This window comes from Peromyscus leucopus, chromosome 22, assembly GCF_004664715.2.
Source record: "Peromyscus leucopus breed LL Stock chromosome 22, UCI_PerLeu_2.1, whole genome shotgun sequence".
Classification (NCBI taxonomy): Eukaryota; Metazoa; Chordata; class Mammalia; order Rodentia; family Cricetidae; genus Peromyscus; species Peromyscus leucopus.
In genome coordinates, this window is record NC_051081.1 from 3,216,594 (window position 1) to 3,238,939 (window position 22,346).

General features: G+C 58.8%; 1 protein-coding gene across 1 annotated transcript in view; it reads right to left on the reverse strand.

Moving 5' to 3' along the window:
- Positions 1-231: 231 nt before the first annotated feature.
- Rfx2 (regulatory factor X2) overlaps positions 232-22,346 on the reverse strand; it is a 59,817-nt gene continuing 37,702 nt past the window's right edge. Inside the window, 15 exon segments of the mRNA XM_028863369.2 lie at positions 232-1,330; positions 1,654-1,696; positions 2,113-2,266; positions 4,016-4,055; positions 4,058-4,223; positions 4,982-5,064; positions 5,067-5,130; positions 6,473-6,570; positions 7,910-8,064; positions 8,561-8,673; positions 8,884-9,002; positions 9,396-9,511; positions 10,957-11,076; positions 12,171-12,352; positions 18,347-18,421. Coding sequence (XP_028719202.1) covers positions 1,218-1,330; positions 1,654-1,696; positions 2,113-2,266; positions 4,016-4,055; positions 4,058-4,223; positions 4,982-5,064; positions 5,067-5,130; positions 6,473-6,570; positions 7,910-8,064; positions 8,561-8,673; positions 8,884-9,002; positions 9,396-9,511; positions 10,957-11,076; positions 12,171-12,352; positions 18,347-18,421 — 1,641 coding nt within the window. The 3' untranslated portion in view covers positions 232-1,217.

A 22,346-nucleotide genomic window follows, 5' to 3' on the forward strand; every position in this document is an offset into this window, starting at 1 on the left:
GAAACCTACACGACCCTCTGGGTCTGGAGCATGGATGGTGATATCCACCTGCCCTACAAAGGACAACACAGTGCAAGGCAAAAATCCCAGTGTGTACTGGTTTCCCCAGGGGGCGAGCCCGGCCAGCATCCCCTAGGACAGCATCCTGGAAACCTGTTCTGTCTGGATTGGTCTCAGTGTAACGGCTCCGTGGGACTCGTGCCGCATGAATGAACAGACACGGACAATGAGTGTGTTGTGACGGACACATCCACAAGAACTTCCTAAGAACAATTACAGCACAAACTATCGGGAACATCTTTTTCCAAAAAGAGAAAAACTATCGTATTTCATGAGGCGCTTCCTAGGTTGTGGGGGGAGCTTGTGTTTGGGGCAGAATTCTTGACATGCGACCGCAGTGAGGTGTGATGGCCACGCGTTGGGGCGTCTAGAACTCAGGGCCCCGCAGCCTTGGTGCTCATTTGTCCCCAGAGATCGTGGGGTCTGGAGTGGAGAGGGGTCAGGCACAGGCCAGAGCAGACAGCAGGGCTGGTTCGGGGTGTCTGGAAGACCGCGCCCAGGCACTGTGGCGCCCAAAGCTGCTGAATGCCGCCAGGAGGCGCTGGCCACTGTGGCCACTCGGGCAACCCCACCCAGGCCCCTGGGTTAGCCTGGTGCCAACCCTGAGTGGACGGTTTGGCCGCTGATGTGGGTGGGCCGTGCGAGTCTGTGTTCCTCTTGGCTTGGACCTGTCCGGGACGAGACAAGATGCCGTTAGCATCTGCGGTCCACCTGGGTCAGGGCCTGCACTTGGGGGCCTCGCCGTCCGTGAGGTGCGTGGAGACCAGAGCACAGAGACAGAGCACAGTGCCTGGCGAGCAGCGCCGTCCCTCCCGCTCCTGGGTTGGTTTTTCTTTGCAATGATGGTTTAGGTCGAGAGCAGCTGAGAAGAAAGCCATGGGGGCAGCTGGGGCTCTTCTGGGGGATGTGCCTCACAACCGGCACACGCAGCAGGGAAGGGTGCTGGGACGGGGGACAGATGGGTCGCTGTACCCCCAGGGACACCTTAGCGGGCTGTGGGCAGCTTCAGCGACCATCGCCGTCCCCCACGGTCTGTGGCCTTCTGGGGGTGGGGCACCTGGGGTCACAGTAAACATGGCATCATCTAAGAGGCACTAGTGTGAAAGGCTGAGTCCAGGTCCTTAGCGGTGACGCCTTCCGGAAGCGCGTGGAAGGGGCTAGATGCCCTGCAGCGAGTGGCCGGGGTCACTCCGTTCCCGTTTCACCAGGGGCTCGCCCAGGCTGTGGCCATCCACATCTGCCTCGCTGCTGTGTCCATCGCCAGTGTCCTCTGCAGGGGTGAGGGCACAGAGGGCACAGTGAGAACAGAGCGGCCTGTCAACTCTCCCCCTACCCCCATGTCCTCCCTGGTCACGGGCTGCATCAACAGGCTGGCCTTCTATCCCTGGCTCTCCCGCGGCCACCCAGACCGGCCAACAACGTGCTCTTCTTGCACCTCACTAAGTCACCACAGGGTACCACCCGAGCCCGCGCCAGTGGCCAGGATCCCCACCACCTGCATGCCAGCTCCCGGGGTCCTTGACCCACCCCAGAGGCCGCCGCAGTGGCTCTCCTCAGACACAGCGCAAAGGGGTTGAGCCAGGGCATACGCACCTTTGTCTAGCAGCGTCAGGGACAGGGAGGCCAGGTCGTTGAACTGCAAGAGAAGCGAGGGGTCTGAGGGGTCAGCCAAACCCAGTGACGTAGCCAGAGGTGCCTCCTGCCGGGCCCCGGGGGTGGCTGGAGACTACTGGGCAGCGGCAGTGACGGAGGGCTGTGTAGGGTGAGCCCTTGCTCTTGGGGCTCCTGACGCCGGCCCCAAGCATGCCTTCACATGGCTTCATTTCTTTTGCCTTGTTAGGATTTATGTGTGTGTGTGTGTGTGTGTGTGTGTGTATGTGCGCGCATGTGCGTGTGTGGCCTGGAAAGGGCATTGGATCCCCGGGCGATGGGAGTTGCAGACAGCTATGAGCTACTGTGTGGGTGCTGGGAATTGAAGCCAGGTCCTCTGAGACCTGAGCTCCGCGGGAGGGTGTCTGGGCGGACCTGGGCCTCTGGGTCTCCCTGCCTCACCTCGCCCATGACGGCAATGGGCGTCTCCCCAGTGGCCTGGGCCACGCGGTGCTCCACCAGGTAGAACATGTACTCGTCGTACAGCAGCCGGATGAGGTGGAAGGAGCCGAAGCTGGCGGCACTGCGCAGGGTCAGGTCACGGATCACCATGGAGCTGCGGACAGGGACAGAGATGCTCTGAGCCTGGACAGCGCGCACTGCCGAGACTGGAGGACAGGCTCCGGGGCGGGGGTGCCCGGCTGCCCCCAGACACACCCAGGGGCCGAGGGGACGTGGGTGAGTGGGAGGTGGTGCACCCCAGGGCTTCACTGCCGCCTCTTTGCTTTGATTTTAGCTTGAAAAGTACAATTTATTATTCACTCATTCATTCATTCACTCACTTTTGAGACAAAGTCTTTCTACATAGCCCTGGCTGTCCTGGAACTCACTCTGTAGACCAGGCTGGCCTCAGACTCACAGAGATCCTCCTGCCTCTGCCTCCTGAGTGCTGGATTAAAGGTGTGCAACACACACACACACACACACACACACACACACACACACACACAGGTACCTTGTTTGTGTTTGTTTGTTTTTTAACGTGTTGCCTGCTCGTAAGTACACCCTGAGGGTGCAGAGCCCCGGGAGGCCACTGCCTGGAACTGGAGTGAGTCACCCCTGGGTGCCGGGAAGCAAATCCGGGTTCTTTGTTGATGCTCTAACCATTGAGACTCACTCCAGTTCCCTCAGCCTTGTTTTTGAGATGGGTTTCTCTGCACCGGGCTTGTTGACCTGGTGGCCCGTTGGGCCCCAGGGAACCTCAGGGAACCTCCTGTCGCACAGGCGGGGGCCGCTCTGCGTCTGCATCAGCGCCTGTCGGGGTTGGCTCAGGGCCTCAGGCTTGCTCGCCACACGGCCACACCGTCCACCCAGCCGGCTTCCCAGCCCGATTCTGCTTCTGTTTTCTTACATCTCTCTTTTCTCTCCCTCCCTCCCTCCCTCCCTCCCTCCCTCCCTCTCGAGGTGAAGGCCAGTGTCTTATTCTGTGGCCGAGGCTCACGCTGAACTCAGATCCCTACCTCTGCCTCACAGCAGCCCCCCGGCCAGCTCATGTTCTCTCCCATGACCGCTCCCCTGCTTTCTTTCCCACGTGAACCTTCTGCGACCACAGTTTCCGTGGCAGCACATGGCTGAGGACCCTCTGCAGCCATGGCTGATGGCAGCAGTCTGACACCGTGCCTCACCCAAGCCTGTGAAAAGCCTCACACGGAAACAGCCGCCTCCCCCTTGGGCTGCAATTTTAACTCCAGCCCGAGTTTCCGCCTGCTGGCTCATTTCATGTCACCTGACACACGCTAGAGTCATCAGAGGAGGGAGCCTCAGCTGAGGAATCGCCTCCGTGAGATCCGGCTGTAAGCGTTTTCTCAATTAGTGATCAATGGGGAAGGCCCAGCCCACTGTGGGTGCCATCCCTGGGCTGCTGGTCCTGGGTTCTATGAGAAAGCAGGCTGAGTAAGTCACGGGGAGCAAGCCAGTAAGCAGCACCCTCCATGGCCTCTGCCTCAGCTCCTGCCTCCAGGTTCCTGCCCTGTGCGAGTTCCTGTCCTGACTTCCTACAATGATGGACTGTCTCCTGGAAGTGTAGACCGAATTAACCCTTCCTGCCCACGTCGCGTTGATCACGGTGCGTCGTTGCAGCATTAGTGACCTGACTAGGACTCCACCTGTCCGGAGGCTTCTGATTTGCGGGCCCACGGTCTCATTTCTTATGTCTCCACAGGATTCTAATGTTGTCTGAGCTGCGGTCGGCTCCAGCCCTCCCTCAGCCCACAGCCCCGTCTGTCTAGGCTCAGGGGCCCAGACGGCGTGTGGACGTCACAGGCGCCCCCGCCCCCCACCCCCGGACGCGGGGTGCCCCGCCCACCTGTAGAAGGACCACTTGAGCAGGAACTGGCGGCCGGCCTTGGGAAGCTGGGGCTCCCGGAGTGCTGCTTCAGCACCTGCGTGACCACGTTGTCCAGCCAGCTGGCCCACTGGTCCAGCGAGCTCTGCTGCTGCAGGGTCACCTTGAAGTCATGCTCCAGGCGCTGCACCAGGCTCTCCTCGCACTGGCACACCCACGAGGCCTGCTCCTGGGAAGGGGTAGTGTGTGAGGGCCTGGGGAATCTTCTGCTGTCTTTATTTGGGACAGGGTCTCATGTAGCCCAGGCTGGCCTTACATTGTGAGTATAGCTGAGGATAACCCTGAACTCTGATCCTAGATGGGTCGATGTGGTACCAGCACAGAGCCCTGCATGTCCCAACTCCACCTTTCCTTATTTATCAACACAGTGTCTCAAGAGGTAGCCCAGGTTGGCCTAAAATGCCCAACCTTCCCATCTCAGTCTCCTGAATGTTGTGGTGACAGGCATGTGCCCCGAGCCTCACGGAGGGTCCCCTTCTCAGGGCACCCCTGTGTGTGCTGAAAAGATGTCCTCAGCCATGCCGTGGTTTGTACTTTTCTGGCAAGACAGAGCCAGGCACACCAAGTCCAGAGCTGTGAGTGTTTGGAATGCAAGCAGACAAGAGTGCAGCTCGTTCAACCGGCTACGAAAGGATCTGAGACACAGCAGGCTGGGCCGGTGGGCGGGAGCCAGCCTCAGACTTCCGCTGCAGAGTGCAGGTCAGGGAGGGATGAGCTGCCTGCTGCAGCTCCAGCTGGGGGTTTGCTGGCCAGCCTGGTGGGGAGCACCCGGCCTGGTGGGGAGCACCCGGCCTGGTGGGGAGCACCCAGCCTGGTGGGGAGCACTCAGCCTGGTGGGGAGCATCCAGCCTGGTGGGGAGCACCCAGCCTGGTGGGGAGCACCAGCCTGGAGCACAGCAGGGCAAGCAGATGTCAGGGCCAAGTCACCTGAACATTGGCGAAGTCCACACGGTTGAGGTCACTCAGCATCTGGTTGATCTGTGACGTGTTCTGCAGCACGGCCCGTGCGCCTGAGCCAGGTGGTTGAGGGAGGTGTAGCGTCGCAGGGTCTGTGCGAAGGCGCTCACGACGCCGACCTGTGGGGGACCCAGGTCACACGTTAGCAGAGCCCTGCATGGGGGATGTGGGAGCATCTGCACGCCGCCCTGCTCCCTGCAGGCCCCTGGGAGCTCAGGATGGCAGATGGAGGCGGGACGGAAGACCCCGTGGGTGAGGGGCCTCTGTCACTGTCTGTGCAGGTCCATCTCATTCGTGGCTTGGCGGAGACAAGCCTCCGCGCAGACCCTTGAGGGATTAGCGGGGATTGCGAAACTGAGGCAGGAAACCCCATCCCACTGGGTGAGCAGAGCAGCCCCGCGCTCTGCCCCTGGCGGGCCGTGCCTGCCAACCACACTCATGACGGACCTTCCTCCCTTTGCTACGTCAGGCAAGTGGTCCTACACACAGCCGGGGCCGGGGGCCGCATGAAGGTCTCAGCCCTCGCCCTGGCCCATCACAGGGCACCTCTAAGGGCATTTCTTCCTGGCAGTGTGCTAGTCCCTGCTTCTAGAAGCCTCAGTGGACAATAAAGACACAGCCTGGTGCGGTGGGATGTTAGCACTCAGGGAACTGAGGCAGGAGGATTATGTGTTGGAAGAACTTTTGGGCTAAGGAGAGGTGGGGGCCTAGAATCCTCAGGTCCACCAAGCTAGTGTGTGCGTATGTGCACGCGCACATGTGTGTACGCGCATGTGTGTGTAAGTGTGCATGTGTGTGGTGGCCAGAGGTTGGGGTCTTCACTCTCCACCTTCGTTTTTTCTCATCTATTTGTGTGTGAATGCACACACGTAATGGCGTGCATGTGGAGGTCAGAGGGCAGCCTGGAGCTGGTCCTCTGCTTCCGCCACGCAGCCCAGGGACTGCACTCGGTCATCAGGCTTGCTGTCAAGTGCTGTCACCCCCTGAGCCCCCTCGCTGGCCCCGCACCGTCTCACCGAAGCCCGCACTTGCTGATTAGCGAGTGGCTGGTCGGGCCAACGCCGGGGCCCGGCTCTGCCTCTTGACTGCTGCTGTCACAGGCATGCGGCACCATGCCCGGCTTTTCATGTGGTGCCAGGGTCCAAATTCAGGTCCTCACATTTGCGTGGCACACACATCATCTCCTGAGCACCCCCCCCCAGCCCCGGGCACTCAGCGCCCCTGTACACATCCTGGCCTGCCTGGGCCTCCTGTGTGCTTCACGCCGAGGCCACAGATTTATACCGAAGATTCTGACTCGTGGCCCAGACACAGCAACTGGCCGGGGCAGGCGAGGGAAGTTGCGCTGTCTGCTCAGGGTGGCGAGAGTGTCCCCCGCTGCCATCTACAGTCCTCCCTGCCAGCTCTTCCACCCCGCAGCATCCTGGGAGGCCCATTCCCCAGGCCCGTCCGTGCGGGTACCTTGGTCTGGATGGCCTGCTGAGGGAAACCACTCATGGCATTGATGAGCCAGCCCTCTAAGCTCTTGGCGAAGTTCCTGATGGCCTGCGTCAGGGAACCTGGGGGCGTGAACCAGAGGCTCATGGTGAGTGGGGTGGCAGCACTCGCCCCAGGGGGTCTGCCCGATGCCATGTGGACGATGCCAGCACAGGCAGAAGTCCCATGGAGAGAGCAGCGGCAGCCTGAGGGTGACTGGGGCCCTGGACAGGGAGGAGGTGCCGGCAAGAGTGGAGACCAGACATTTGTCCTCTGCTCCAAGGAGACACTGGGCCCTGTCTGGGACACATATGGCCATCAGTGATGGAGCTCCTGGCGTGGAGACCAGGGACACTTGCCCAGCACCTGGCATTGCCTGGGCTGCCCCACAATCAAGATGCACATGTCACCAGTACCACAGCATCGGGGTCATACACACACATGTACATGCACAGGCACACTCATACATATATGCACACATGCATATAGACACACATGCACACACGTACACACAAAGTGTATTCCGTCAACATCCAAATTTATTTTATGCTGACTTGCTATAAGAAGAAAATTGGACTTTCTGGTTTTGTTTTTGGGAGATGGTCTCTCTAATGGCTATCCTGGACCCCGCTCTGGAGACCAGGCTGGTCTCGAATGCAGAGATCCTCCTGCCTCAGCCTCCTGAGTGCTGGGATAACAGGTGTGTGCCACCATGCCTGGATAACCGGGCAGTTTATATTTTCATTTTTATTTTTATTTTTATTTTCAGACTGTTTTTTAAAGAAAATGTATTTCACCATCATTGTTCTCCTGAGATGCAGAATGCCACCCTGGCCAGTCCCCCAGACATGAGGCCATGGTTGTGCTGGTTCTAACTTCTGGCAGGAAACACACACACACACACACACACACACACACACACACACACACACACACACACCCGTGCACTCAGGAAGATCCAGCCTGGCCTCACATCAACAGCCCCACCTACACACAACCCGCCTGCAGGGAAGGCGCTCGAGGCTGAAGCTGGACTCCCTGCCCACTTTGGGGTTGAGGGCACCGAGCTGGGGAGGGCCTGGGCAGGTCCAAGGTCATCTGGGCTCATGGGCGATGCCCTCTCTAATGGGCCAGTCTTGGCCATTTGTCCTAGCAAACATCCCTGGTGCCCACAGTAGCCTGGCATGCCCTTGAAACTGAGGTGGCCACAATGGCTTTCCTAATAGGTGACTCTTGGCCGCCCTTGCCTGCCCTCCAGGGAACCTTCTGGAAAGCCCGGCACATGCCCCAGCCAGCTCTTAGCACCCTGCTGCCTGGCAGAGAGCTCTCTGGGGTCAGGAAGGGGGTGGAGTTGGCAAGTGAGCGGCACCTCAGGGCTGAGTAGTGGCTGGGCAGGGGCAGGGCCTTGGGAGGGCGGCTTACTGGGGACCGGCCGCAGCACATCTGGGATGAGAGTCTCCACCAGCGCCTGGTACAGGATGTGGTCACAGCTGCGCATCCACTGCAGGATTGGCTCGCATCTACACAGAGAGATGAGCTTGTCCTTGGGGAGGAGGGTGACTTCTGGCTCTTCGTCGCTGTGGGGGGGAGGGGCACAGGTGAGCCCGCGTGATGGGCAGGGGCCACAGAGCACAGAGGAGCAGGCTCAACCAGGCTTGGCTGGGGCGCCAGGGGGCAGCACTGTGCCATCTGCCTGTGGCTCGGTAATGCGTGGCTCTGCAGTTACTGGACCAGGTCACAGCTCAGTAGCACAGTTCCGTTATCTTGACTCTCAGGAACCCGAGGCAGGAGGATGACAAAGCCATGCCCAGTCTGGGCTACAGCAGCAGACCTGGGGCCTAGCTCAGGAGAAGAGGCCCTGCTTAGCACGTGCAGAGGCCCTGGGTCCCCAGGACTGCAGCAGGACAGGGTGCCGTGGAGGAAGGTGGTCCAGGGTGCGTGAGAGAGAGACGGGTATTTACACCACGTCTCCGGCAGCTTAGACACGAGCAAGGTGTCAGGAGATTGGCTCAGGGTCAAACTGGGGAACACCTGGGCTGAGTCTGCCCTGTCCTGGGTGGGGTGGGGTGTCACCTGGCAGGCAGCGAGGCACGCCCGTCACTGGAGGTAGCCTTGCAGTTCCAAAAGGACAACCACAGCTTCTCGATGTACTGAAACTGGAGGTTCATGACGACGTCCAGGGTGGCCTAGGAGCACAACAGCCTGTCAGGGTGAGGCCCGGTCATGTGCCTGGCGCTGTGGCAGTTATGGGGTCTTCTAAGGTCCCCAGAGGGGCTAGTGAAGAGAGGATGGGCAGAGGCAGTGCCCAGGGAGAGGGACCTGTGGGGGGACACGGATGTGGCAGTGGTGTGTGGGAACTGCAGGTGGGGGCTGGGTCTGGCCGAGTAGGGCGTCACCTCACAGTGCCTGCGATACACCAGCTGCAGGGCCTTCACATCATGAAGGGTGACACTCTCCTGCAGCAGCGCACTGCCTAGGTCAGGCGCCGGGAACTCTGGGAAGACGTGGGACACATCTGAGAAGAGACGACACATACAGGTCACACATGCAGACTCCGGGGTCCACAGGCACAGGGCAGTCCTGGCACTGTGGCCACACGGTGACCTCAGTGTCAGCTCCTCAGGCGAAGCAGAGCCGTGTCTCAGCTGTCACCTAAGCAGACACAGGCAGGGCCGGGCTCTGGCTGGAGCATGTGCTGTGGTGCCGAGGCCCTGGGTCCCACCCCTAGTACCCGAGACCTGTCGCTCCAGCACTGGGGAGGACCAGGGGTTCAGTCAGCCTGGGCTATGGGAGGGTCACTAATACATTCATGTATTAGTTTGGGCATACAATAGCCATTCTGGAATCCCAGAGATGACACAAGGTTCATTTAGGAACTTCTACATGGCGGAGCAGGTCCCACGCTCACCTATGTATTGCTGGTGATGCTGGCCCTGAGTGGCCATGGCCTGCTCCGGTGTGCTGTGCAGGTTGCTGTGGGTGCCGCTGTCCCCAAGGCTGTCCGACTTCTGGACTGGCCGGTACCTGGCAGGGGACATATGTGCCACCATGAGGCCTCAGCAGCACTGTCTGGGACGGTTCCGGGGAGCACAGAGGACTCAGAGTGTGCAGGCATGTGCACGTGGGTGTTAGGTCATTTGAACAGTGGTCAAAAGTACCCTTTCTCTCCCAGTGCTGGGAACCGAACCTGTGCAAAGTGTCCTGCGCCCAGACAGACCTCGGCCCACTGCTGCTGAGCATCAGGCTCAGGGCAGGAAGTCCTCACACAGCTGTCCCCACCATCCAGCTCCAGAAATAGCTGCCCCCTGCCACACTTTACGTCTCTGTGATTCTGTGGCTCCAGGGACCTCCTGGGAGGAGGCCTGCTGCGAGTCCTGTGTCCGGCTCATGTGACCAAGCATTGTGTCCATCCAAGTTGGAGACTTCAGAATGTCCTTCATTTTCCTGACTGAATGGTATTCTAGCAGTGGACAGACTCACTCGTGTTGAAGTCACCCACAACACATGCATCTACTTGTTTCCATGCTGTTTTCCCTGTGGAGACTGGTGACCCTCCACACAGATCCTAGATGTTTCATTACTGTGTGGAGATTCTGACTTTTGGTTTACTTTGGGCTCTGCCTACTAGGAACACCATGTACGTGCACGGCAGGAAACACACACAGCCTCTTCCACTCTGAGGGAGAGCTGGCTGTGAGTCACCCAAGGGCAGTGAGTTGCGGCCTCCTGGGGGAGGGAGAAGGTACCTCTGACGTACATGAGCTACATCTGAGGTGCACAAGCTGCCTGAGATGTCCCTTGACAAGGGTGAAGGCTTGTCTACTGGTTCTGGAAGGAACCAATGAGGGGCTGGGGGCGTGGTCAGGGCGGAGCCCCGCCTAGAATCCCCAGTGGGGGCTGGGGGCGTGGTCAGGGTGGAGCCCCGCCTAGAATCCCAGTGAGGGCTGGGGGCGTGGTCAGGGTGGAGTCCCGCCTAAATCCCCCAGTGAGGGCTGGGGGCGTGGTCAGGGTGGAGCCCCGCCTAGAATCCCCCAGTGAGGGCTGGGGGCGTGGTCAGGGTGGAGCCCCGCCTAGAATCCCCCAGTGAGGGGCTGGGGGCGTGGTCAGGGTGGAGCCCCGCCTAGAATATTTGAGATCCTCAGCACCTCAATTAAAAAAAACAAGATAATTAGGATCTGTGGTTCCAATTACATGGTCTTCTAGAAAAAAATTGGAAATATAGACACCCAAAAATAAAATAAATGAAAACAATAGAAAAATTAGTACTGCCAAGGTCTGGGTGGGAGGGAGGCACAGGTGGAGGACAAGGGAATGTTTAGGCAATGAAATTCCCTCATCCGACACCACTTGTCACTGGGTATCTGTCCAAACACACAGGAGACAGCAGAAGACTCGTGGACTGTCTTGTCTTGCCTGTCATATTTGGGTCTGGGTCTGCAGGTCCCGGCAGCATGGCTGGTGTCCCTCACCTGGGCTTCTGGTGTGTGGGCTGCTGCCTCATGGCCATGTACTGGGTGTCTTCCTGCAGTCGGTTCAGAGGGGAGTCCGGCTTCAGGCGGATCCCATAGTAATGGTACTTCGAGTTGCCCCTGGAAAGTAAACATGGGGACATCCTCCTTAGTTTGGCTGCACTAGTTTCGTGCTCATGGGGACCATGTGGGGACAGTTCACATACAGCAGCCTCACTGTAGTATAATAAAGGCTCACAATGAGAAAATGAGGCCAACTTTGTCCAGCCACATCTGCCTACTTATTACGATTGTGATTGGTAATTCTTTCCCAATCTCCCGCAAACCCGTCTCACAGCTGGCCTGGAGGAACCGTAGCCCAGGAACTCGCCTGCTTGTCCCGAGTGCTGGTGACAGATGTGCTTCACCATGCAGGGATCAAAAGCCCCATTTTGGCAAACAGCACATCTTAGGGAGTAACCAGGAGAAGAGGAGGAGGAGTGACCCTGCCATGCTCAGGGGACCACACAGACAGATGAGCCCCAGTCTGGAAGCTGGACTTCACGGCAGAGCTGGCTGTCCTCGGTCATTGCCCCCCAGTGCCACCCTCCATCTGTTCTCAGGAGAACCCGCAGTTGCTGAAAGTCGCTGATCTCTTGAACTCACTGCAGCTAGCACACAGTGATCCAATGTCAGTGACTGTCCAGCAGGCTGGTGACACAGGCTGGCCATCACAGCACGTGGGAGGGCGAGGCAGAAGGCTCACCAGCACCCAAGGCCCTGGATCCATCCCTAGCACGTCTGCCACCCAGCATTCAGGAGGTGGAGGCAGGAGGGGAACCATCAACATCATTACATCGTGGTGAGCCAGGGCTGCAAGAGACTTGTCTCAAAAAATAAAAATAAAAACGGCTTGCTGCTCAGGGGGATTTCAAATGGATAAAAAATGGAATGAGCCCGGTATGGTGGCTCACACCTTTTATCCCAGCACTCAGTAGACAGGTGGGTGGGTCTCTGGGAGTTCAAGGCCAGCCTGGGCTACATAGTGAGATCCTGTCTCAAAACAAACAAAACCAAAACAAAACCCCACCAACACAAAATTCACAAAATGAGAGTGAAACCCACCTCTTCCTAGAGTCTGCCCACTCCCACTCTGGGCAGCTGGGTCTCTGGCACAGGGAGAGGGAAGGTGGGGTTGGCACGAGATACGGGGAGCCCTGGCTGCTGTCACCCACCTGGTCCCCAGGCGCCGCGTGCGCAGGCCCATGAACACAGAGCGGATGAGCTTGCCGAAGGACGCGGCATTGACCGGCTCCAGCTTGTGCTCCTGGCAGTGGCGCAGGTAGTGGTTGTACAGGGAGCTGCGGGGCAGGCTCACGCCTTCCGCCGTCTCGTAATTATCCAGAAGCCACTGGAGCTGGAGGACAGATGGGCATCAAAGGCCTGGAGTCCAGGACAGTCGCTCACTTCCCTGCGCTGCAAGGGCAGTGGCAGAGCCACCTGTGTGGTACTCATGTCTGTGCCCCGAACACATGCCAATCACTTCCGTCCATCTATTCACCCACCCACACACCCACCCACCCGTCCACCCGTCCGTCCGTCCATCCATCCATCCATCCATTTAACCAACCAAACAACCAACCATTTGTCCACCTATCCACTTGTCAACCCACCCATCCATCCATCTATCCATCCATCTATCCATCCATCCATCCATTTAACCAACCAACCAACCAATCAACCAACCAACCAACCAACCAACCAACTAACCATTTGTCCACCTATCCACTTGTCAACCCACCCATCCATACATCCATGCATCCACCCATCCATGCATCTGTCCACTCATTGCTTTCATCCAAGTACACTTTGGCCTCCATGTTCCCTGACTTATTTTATGAGCCTCCATGTGGTGGAGACAGATCAGGCTACGTCTCCAGGCCGAAACAGCACATAGCACCACATACCTGGGAACAGCAACACCCCCAAACCCACACGACAGCGACAGGTTTTACGCAGAGACTAGACAGTGGACATGGAGTCTTGTGCTCTAGGCCACAGGTCACTATCCCAACCCCCAAAGCCAGAGGGCTCTGGGTAGAACCCAGACACCCAGGAAGACTCTAAGAGTCAGCAAAAGGTGCAGGCTGAGGCTGTGTCCAGAGGCCATGGCTTAGGGAGGTGCTGAGAATCTACCACCTGCTCCCCGTGGGTGCCGCCACCCTCCTGTCTGGATTCTGTACCAGAGGTCAGTCACGTGACCTGGCCCAGTGGCTGCCCTGTGACTAGGTGTGAGCTATGATGCTGGCAAGGAGGCCGAGTCCCACTGCATGGGAGCTCCGGTGGCCTGTGAATGGTGTCTGCTGCCCACCCAGCCCTCCCAAGCTGGTGTCTCTCGTACCCATGCTTGTTCATTCCCTTGGCCCACACTGGGCAGCAGCTCCCAGGGAATCACTGCAGGGGAACAGGCTGTGGTCCTCTCTAAACAGGGGTGTACTCTGGGGAGTTCCTTCATGGGGTCAGGCAGGTGTCCCTGCCATGACCACCACACACCCAGGTTGCTTCCCAATGGCCTCCCTCCTTTCCCATCCTGGGGACATGCTCAGTGTAGATCCGAAAGCCGGGTCAAAGGCTGTCCTGGGGACACAGCAGAGGCTCCAAACAAAAACGCAGATGCCACACTTGCAGGGTGACTGGCAGAGTGGGCAGGAGGCCGGGTGCCATGCTGTGTCTGGAGAGCACAGAAGGCCCAGGCATGTTTTTCTGACACCACAGCACCAATCGCTGGCTCTCTAGAGATGGCCGGCCGCAGCCTGGGAGAGGTGGAGGGCTGGCTCTGCCTCTGGGCAAACCAGGTGGGCCTCAAGGGGTTGAGTAGGAGTTGGCCACCAATGCTGCTGACTGATGGCCGCCAACGCTGCTGACTGATCAGGGGTATGTGCATCTCTGAGCACGGAGTTAGAGCCTTCCGGTCATCCCGCCGCCCTGCTCACCCAGGCCCACAACTATACACAACCCTCCTCTCAGGAGCCATCCTGGCTGGTGCTGGCCAGGGTGCCAGCCCCTCAGCTGTGCTGTGACTCGGGAACAGACATCCCCGCTGTCTGCTCCGTGCAGGTACCGTACACCAGCCATCCCCAGCACCCGAGAGAACAGGCTCTTGTCCTTATTCTCCCAACGGGGCGACAGGTGACACTTTGAACAAGGAAGCAGGCACATGCCTCTGATCCCCTAACTCGGGAGGCTGAGGCAGGAGGATTGAGACTTGGGGGCTCTCCTCCCCATTGGGACGGAGTGCTAGGGCTCTGACTTCCTCCTGGAGCCTAACAGTTTGCCTTCATTGCCCCTTCTGACCGGCTGGGGACACTGTGTTTTTCTTCTCTCCTCTTGCTGCAGAACTCAGTCACTTCCGGCCATCCCTGGGCCTCCCACTCGATAGAACACAGAACCACTGGGCTGATGCCCCAGTGCTGAGCTGTGGGGTCATTGCACTCCTCAGGGAGCATGATCCAGCCCCGTGTGCTGCACGGGGATCCAGCAAGAACTTGGCTCTCACACACCAGGGCCACTTGGATCCTTGAATTCCTCACAGCTCTGTGAGGCAGGGGTAGAACTGGGGTTGTTCATGCTGGTGCCCCAGGACCTTTACACCACACTTCAAGACCAAAGCTAAGAGTAAGGAGTCCTGGAGAGGAGGAGACATTTGTCCACAGGAGCCTGCAGGGAGGCTCTGGGATGAAGGCTGCGGGTGTCCCTTTGTCACCTGATCCCGGATCTTTCCTGAAGGCTGGAGAGCTTCTGTGGTGTGGGAGGAGGAGAGCCGAAGGGAGAGCAGGGCGATGGGAGGGGCTCAGGGCTGCTGGGTGGGGTCAGGTCTAGTTCTGGGGCTTGGCTGAGAGTGAGGGCGGGCTAGCAGGATGGCTCAGCCAGCAAAGGAGCTGGTCTCTGGGACCCTCACTGGGGAAGGAGGGACCGACCGACCAACCGACCGACCGACTGACCGACTCCTGCAAACTGTCCTCTGAGCTCCGCATGCTCACTGAGCACTCCCAGGCCCTCACTGACAAACAAAGAACAATCATTTCAAAGGGTGAAGGTGCCATGGGGCTGGGGTCTGAGAGGGCAGTGCTAACTTGGGCCCTTGAAGCCACAGCACTGGGGTGGGTACACATGTCGCCACTGTCCCGTGACAGGGTCCAACAAGGGCACTGTGCTGGCTGGCTTTTGTCAACTTGACCCCAACCTTGACTTATCTGGGAAGAGGGACCCTCACCTGAGGGACTGCCCCCACCAGATTGGCCTGGGGGGCATTTCCTTAATTAGTGATTGATGGGGAGGACCAGCCCACTGTGGTGGTGCCATCCCTGGGCTGCTGGTCCTGGGTTCTATTAGAAAGCAGGCTGAGCAAGCCATGGAGAACAAGCCAGTAAGCAGCACCCTCCATGGCCTCTGCCTCAGCTCCTGCCTCCAGGATCCTGCCCGACTAAACAACCCCCCCCTCCCCAGCTTGTTTTTGGTCATGACCAGTCTACGGCACCGCTGCGGTAGGGCCCGCAACAGCCACCAGTGGCCGAGAGGACTTTGGGTGGCAGCTGCTTCTTCCTCTCTATTTTGGCACCTATGGTGAGTGTTTGGGCCTCATCTGCCACACACTCCTGCACTGCGTCCTGTCTGTGTGGCCTGGTCCCAGCTGGCTGTGGATCCTCGGATGTTTGTCACAGCATCAGACGGACAGCTGGCCACTGTGAGACCTCCCAGAGCAATGCCAGATCACTTCTGCATCTCAGGGTCAAAACAGAACGTCACACCTTTCAATTTAACCTTCTGGCCTGGTGGTAAGGAAGGGCCAAGCTGTACTTTGTAGACAGTCAGGGCACAGTGTGAACCTGCAGGACCTGGGCTGGATGAGCACAGGCTCAGTCTCCGGGGGAGCTATTGCCTTCCCGCGGCCCCTGGCACCTCGGCTGCTCCGGCCCTTGATGGGTGGTCGGATGGGTGGCCGTTCCCAGCAGTTGCTATAGTGACATCTAGAGAGGGAGCTGTGACTTCCCCGAGGGGCCCTTCTCTCCACTAAACCTGCTCCAGCTGCCTCTGCTGTCTAAACCAGCTGTGGAGATGACGGGGCTGAGGTCCCTCACGGCAGCATGGGAGACGCATGGCTCCATCGTGGTGGCTAGGCAATACCCAGAGGCCACCAGGGACATGGCCATGCTAGACACGGAGCCCCAGGACCCTCTGTCTCTATTTGGAAGGATCAAGAGCCACAGTGGCCACAGACAGCCCTGGGGACAACGGCAGGACACCAGCAGCTCTCTCCTCTCCCTCTCAGGCTCTGTCATCGGCCAAGACAAGAAGCTGTGAGCTTTCTCTGGCAGTTTCTGTAAAGATCTGACCTCTATTTCCCTTGCTCCTACGTCACCAAAGCCCCGAAGGCTGCGAGAGTATTCACCTTGGTAAACGCTAGGGGAGCAGCCTGGGTCCGTCTGCTGACACACAGGTTAGAAAGCGGCAAGCTCCCCGCTGCCCTCAGTGAGCACCGTGTGCTCCCCTGCAGACCTTCTGAATGTCCCACAGACACTACAACTTGGGGGCTCTGTCCCTGTAACTGCCTTTCCCAGGCTCCGCAGGCTGAGGTGGTCCATTTGCCTTTGGCCCCAGCCTGGGGTCAATCCCAGGCTTCCCCTCACAGTGTGACCTGGGTGGTGTGTGGCCCTTCCCTCCAACACACCAGAGGCTCCTCCCTTGGGCTCTGTCCCCAGGACACTGTCTAGCAGCGGAGGGTGCTGTTCATCCTGGAGGGGTTGGGCCCTGGTGGAAGGAAATGTCCCTGTCACTGCCTCCTGTCACAGGCTGCCTGGGACAGCACCAACCTTGCAAGCCCTCAAAGCTTCTAGACTTTTCTCTAGATCAGTGTCTGCTCCTTTCCCCAGAGAGTCCCACAACAGTCCACTGTGAACCTGGGCTAGCAAGAAGGTATTGTGTGGTGTGTGTGTGTGTGTGTGTGTGTGTGTGTGTGTGTGGTGTGTGTGTAGGGGTGTCGGAGGATCAAACTGGAGAAAAAGCAGATGTGAGAAGCCTCAGGGAAATCTACTTTTGAGGGCCATGTGGGTCTTAGTTTTTGAAAGCCCAACCCAGCTCAGTGTGGTGGTACACTCCTGTCATCCCTGCTCTCAGGAGTCTGGGACAGGAGGATTGCAAGTTCAAAGCCAGCCTCAGATACATAGTGAATCCCAGGCCAGCCTGGGCTACATGAATGTCTGTCTCAATAAACAAACAAGAATAAGTAAATCAAATCCCCAAACAGTCAGGCCAGTGATCCCAGAATGTGGGTGGCTGGGGCAGAAGGATGTGGAGTTTGGGCCAGCCTGGGCTAAATAGCAAGGCCCTGCTTCCTAGTAAATAAACAAGACACAGAGGGGGCCCATACACTGGGCAAGAGGCGTTTGGGGTGCTGGATAGAGTAGAGCATCCCCTCAGCTCTCCAGTCAAACAGGGAGCCGAGCCCTCCTCCAGGCCCAGCTGGCCATGCTGAGTCTGGGCCAGGGCGCTCGCCTCCCAGAGAGGCCTCCAGAGTCCAGTGTCTGCACCTGCCCCCACTCACATTTCCAAATCACACAACCGAGTGCCTTCATGGCAACCCAGCCCCAACCCATCTGCCCCTTTAAAAAGCTGTATTTTCGCTTCATTTTTAAATTTTCATTATCATTATTTTTAGATTTATCTTATTTCACGTGTACAGGTGTTTGCCTGCATGTAAGTCTGTGTACCATGTGCATGCAGTGCCCACAGAGGTCAGAAGAGGGCGAGGGATGCCCTGGAACTGGAGCTGGATGATTGTGAGCTGCCACACAGGTGCTGGGAACTGGGCCCGCCTGAGTCCTCTGCTGGCCTTAAATTTGCTGTGCTGTGGAGGTGACCCTGACCCCTGCTCCCTGCCTCAGTCTCTTGCATGCTGGTGATAGGGTGAGGTGTGAGCCACCACACCTGTTTTGTGATGTTAGGAATGGATCCCAGGGCCTCACGCTTGGCCCCTGAGCCCACCCTAGCCCGTCTTTTCTGTTTTGAGACAGGTCTCGCTATGCAGCACAAGATGGCCGCAGAGCTGCCGCCCTCCTGTCTGGCTGACAGGCGTGACCATGCCAGTCAACTGTTCTCGCTTCTCTGAGAGCTGATTCTTCTTAAGATCTCACCAGTCTACACACTCCACCTCAGGGACACACTTGGGACACAGGGGTCATCCTCAGACATCCTAACGCCCATGCGGGCCCTGCCTTGGCCGCTTGGGATTGCTGGCTAGTGTTTCCCTCTCCCATTAACTTCTTCAAGCTGCGTTCTGTTACATCCCTGGGCCTTTCTAACATCTGTGAGCACTCCAGACAGAAGAGGGTGTCCGGGGCCCCAGCGCACTTACATGGCTGTTGAGCAGGCCGCCTTTGTGGGGGGCGAGGCCTTCGCTTTTTTGGAGAGTCTCAATCGCCATTTCAAGCTATGAAGATGTGTACAGAGACAGGGCAAAACCAGAGGTGGGGGGGGTGGGGGGGAGAGAAGGAAATCAGATGGTTAGTGGCAGGCAGCCCACACTGGTCCCAGCCTTGCATTAACATCCAAATAGCAATGCCAGCTAGCGGCGGCAGGGGGTTAACAGTGAGTGAAGCTGTGGCAGGTTCAAGGCCCTGCGCCATGCACCTGAGCCCAGAGCCCAAGACAGCAGCAGAGAGAAAAGTCGCTGGTGGCCGACATCACATCCCAACCCAGGACACAAGGCACCAGGAACTAAGCTCGGGCATGTGCAGGCTGAGCATGTCAACAGCAAGAGTCCTCCTCCTCGTTATTCACTTGAGTTGGGATGTATGTGTGGGGGTGTTTTGCCTGCATGTCTGTCTGTCAGTGCGGTGAGTGCATGCCTAGGGCCTGCAGAGGTCAGAAGAGGGTGTCAGATGCCCTGCAACTGGAATTACAGATGCTGTGAGCCACTGTGGGTTCTGGGACCCGAGCCATGGCGTGCAGCCACAGTGCGCACCTCTGCCTGATGAGGAACTGGGAGTTAGAGGACAGAGCGGGGGAGGGATGGACACAGAGCCTGGGGAGTGAGTGGGGACCGGGTGGGCTTCTAGGGGAGCAGTGACTGGGTGGAAGACCCGGCTGGAGTGGAGGAGAGAAGACCTGCAGTTACGGTGCCCGGCTGTGGCAGTGGCCAGTTGAGCGTGACCTGGCCAGCAGCAAGAGCTGACATCAGCCAGGACAGCAGAGGCTGCCGCTGGGTTCCTGGTAAGGGCCAGTGGAGCGTCTCACTCGCCAGGCTCCCTGGAACCATGTTCAGGACAGAGAGCCCAGGGTGGGCGAGAAGGCTCGGGCAGTAAAGGTGCTTGCCGCCAAGTCTGGTGACTTGAATTCAATCCCTAGGACCCCCATGGAAGGAGAGAGTCTACTCCCCAAACTGTCCTCTGACCTCCACAAGTATGCCACGGCACATGTGTGCACACACACAGTAAACACAGTGTGATAAGAAAAAGCAAAGGACCATGGCTTCTGAGGTCCTCGGAGCCATGGCGTCTCTGTGATCTCCCTACAGCAACACCTGAATGAGCCGGGGCACAGGCTATCTCACACGGCACAGAGGGCACCACGGGGCACAGGCTATCTCACACGGCACGGAGGGCACCACGGGGCACAGGCTATCTCACAGTACAGAGGGCACCATGGGGCACAGGCTGTCTCACACGGCACGGAGGGCACCACGGGGCACAGGCTATCTCTCACACGGCACGGAGGGCACCATGGGGCACAGGCTATCTCACAGCACAGAGGGCACCACAGGGCACAGGCTATCTCACAGCACAGAGGGCACCACGGGGCACAGGCTATCTCACAGCACAGAGGCACACAGGGCACAGGCTATCTCACACGGCACAGAGGGCACCACGGGGCACAGGCTATCTCACAGCACAGAGGGCACCACGGGGCACAGGCTATCTCACACGGCACGGAGGGCACCACGGGGCACAGGCTATCTCACAGCACAGAGGGCACCACGGGGCACAGGCTATCTCACACGGCACAGAGGGCACACGGGCACAGGCTGTCTCACACGGCACAGAGGGCACCACGGGCACAGGCTATCTCACAGTACAGAGGGCACCATGGGGCACAGGCTGTCTCACACGGCACAGAGGGCACCACGGGGCACAGGCTATCTCACAGTACAGAGGCACCACAGGGCACAGCTGTCTCACACGGCACAGAGGGCACCCACAGGGCACAGGCTATCTCACAGTACAGAGGGCACCACAGGGCACAGGCTGTCTCACACGGCACAGAGGGCACCACAGGGCACAGGCTATCTCACAGTACAGAGGGCACCACAGGGCACAGGCTGTCTCACACGGCACAGAGGGCACCACGGGGCACAGGCTATCTCACAGCACAGAGGGCACCACGGGGCACAGGCTATCTCACAGCACAGAGGGCACCACGGGGCACAGGCTGTCTCACACGGCACAGAGGGCACCACGGGGCACAGGCTGTCTCACACGGCACAGAGGGCACCACGGGGCACAGCACAGAGGGCACCACAGGGCACAGGCTATCTCACAGCACAGAGGGCACCACAGGGCACAGGCTGTCTCACACGGCACAGAGGGCACCACGGGCACAGGCTATCTCTCACACGGCACGGAGGGCACTACGGGGCACAGGCTATCTCACAGTACAGAGGGCACCACAGGGCACAGGCTGTCTCACACGGCACGGAGGGCACCACGGGGCACAGGCTATCTCACACGGCATGGAGGGCACCACGGGGCACAGGCTATCTCACAGTACAGAGGGCACCATGGGGCACAGGCTGTCTCACACGGCACGGAGGGCACCACGGGGCACAGGCTATCTCTCACACGGCACGGAGGGCACTACGGGGCACAGGCTATCTCACAGTACAGAGGGCACCACGGGGCACAGGCTATCTCACACGGCACAGAGGGCACCACGGGGCACAGGCTATCTCTCAGCACAGAGGGCACTACGGGGCACAGGCTATCTCACAGTACAGAGGGCACCACAGGGCACAGGCTGTCTCACACGGCACGGAGGGCACCACGGGGCACAGGCTATCTCACACGGCATGGAGGGCACCACGGGGCACAGGCTATCTCACAGCACAGAGGGCACCACGGGGCACAGGCTGTCTCACACGGCACAGAGGGCACCACGGGGCACAGGCTGTCTCTCAGCACAGAGGGCACCATGGGGCACAGGCTGTCTCACACGGCACAGAGGGCACCACAGGGCACAGGCTGTCTCACACGGCACAGAGGGCACCACGGGGCACAGGCTATCTCACACGGCACGGAGGGCACCACGGGGCACAGGCTATCTCACACGGCACAGAGGGCACCACGGGGCACAGGCGGGCAAGAAGACAGAAGCGTGCCAGCAGCAGAGGGCCTGGCGGGCAGCAGGGGTGGCGGGCTGGCTGCGTGAGTATCAGCTGACTAGAACAGCAGGAAGCTCTTTCCCACTCCTGGAACCTTCCATAAGGGACCTAGACAGCCCCTGGCTCAAGAGGTTGACAGTGAGGGACAAGTCTGTCACACTATTGAGAACTGCTGAGGCCCCAATGAAAGAGCCGGGGGACTGTGGTGGGTCACCCACCCTTGCAAGTGGAGGTCAGAGGTGGGTGTACCAGGACTCTTTCCCAGTCACTTTCTGTCTTCTTTTTTGAGATAGGACGAACCTGCGGCCTGCTCACTCTGCTGGGCTTGCCAGCAAGTCCCAGGGACCCTCCGTCCCCGGCAGGGATGACAAGTGTGCACCTCCACGCCTTGCTCTCATAGGGCCTGGGGGGCGGACTCAGGTCCCTCCCCATGCTTCCTCAGTAGGCACCTTACCCACTGAGCTACTCCCCAGGCCCCATGTCTATCTGTCTGTCTGCCTTTCTTTTTAAATTTGAGACAGTCAACATTTAAAATACATTCAGCATCTGGAGCAAGGACAAAGTCAGAACCATCCACCCTCCCAGGAAAGCGCGGCGATACCTGGGCAGAACTCACGAGGAACATCAAAACTCTCTGCAAGTAGCAGAGAGTGTGCAGCAATTGGTCGGACCCCTCATCAAACAACAACACCATACGCAGCAAGAAAACCCCGAACATCTGACAGGGTACGGGGGGTGTCCCCTCAACACCAGCTGGCTCGTGGCTAGCCCACAGATTGCAGTGTTCACCACGACAAAGAACACAGACTTCACGGTGGCCCAGAAAGGTCATCAACCAATAATAACTGCCACAACAGCAGACCCTGGGAGGACAGAGGGATGGGGCAGCTAGAGCTTCCCAGAGTGATGCTGAAGATGCTCTTTGCTACAGAAAACTATGAGGCATCCAAATAAGGAAGACTGAGTCTGCACACAGACA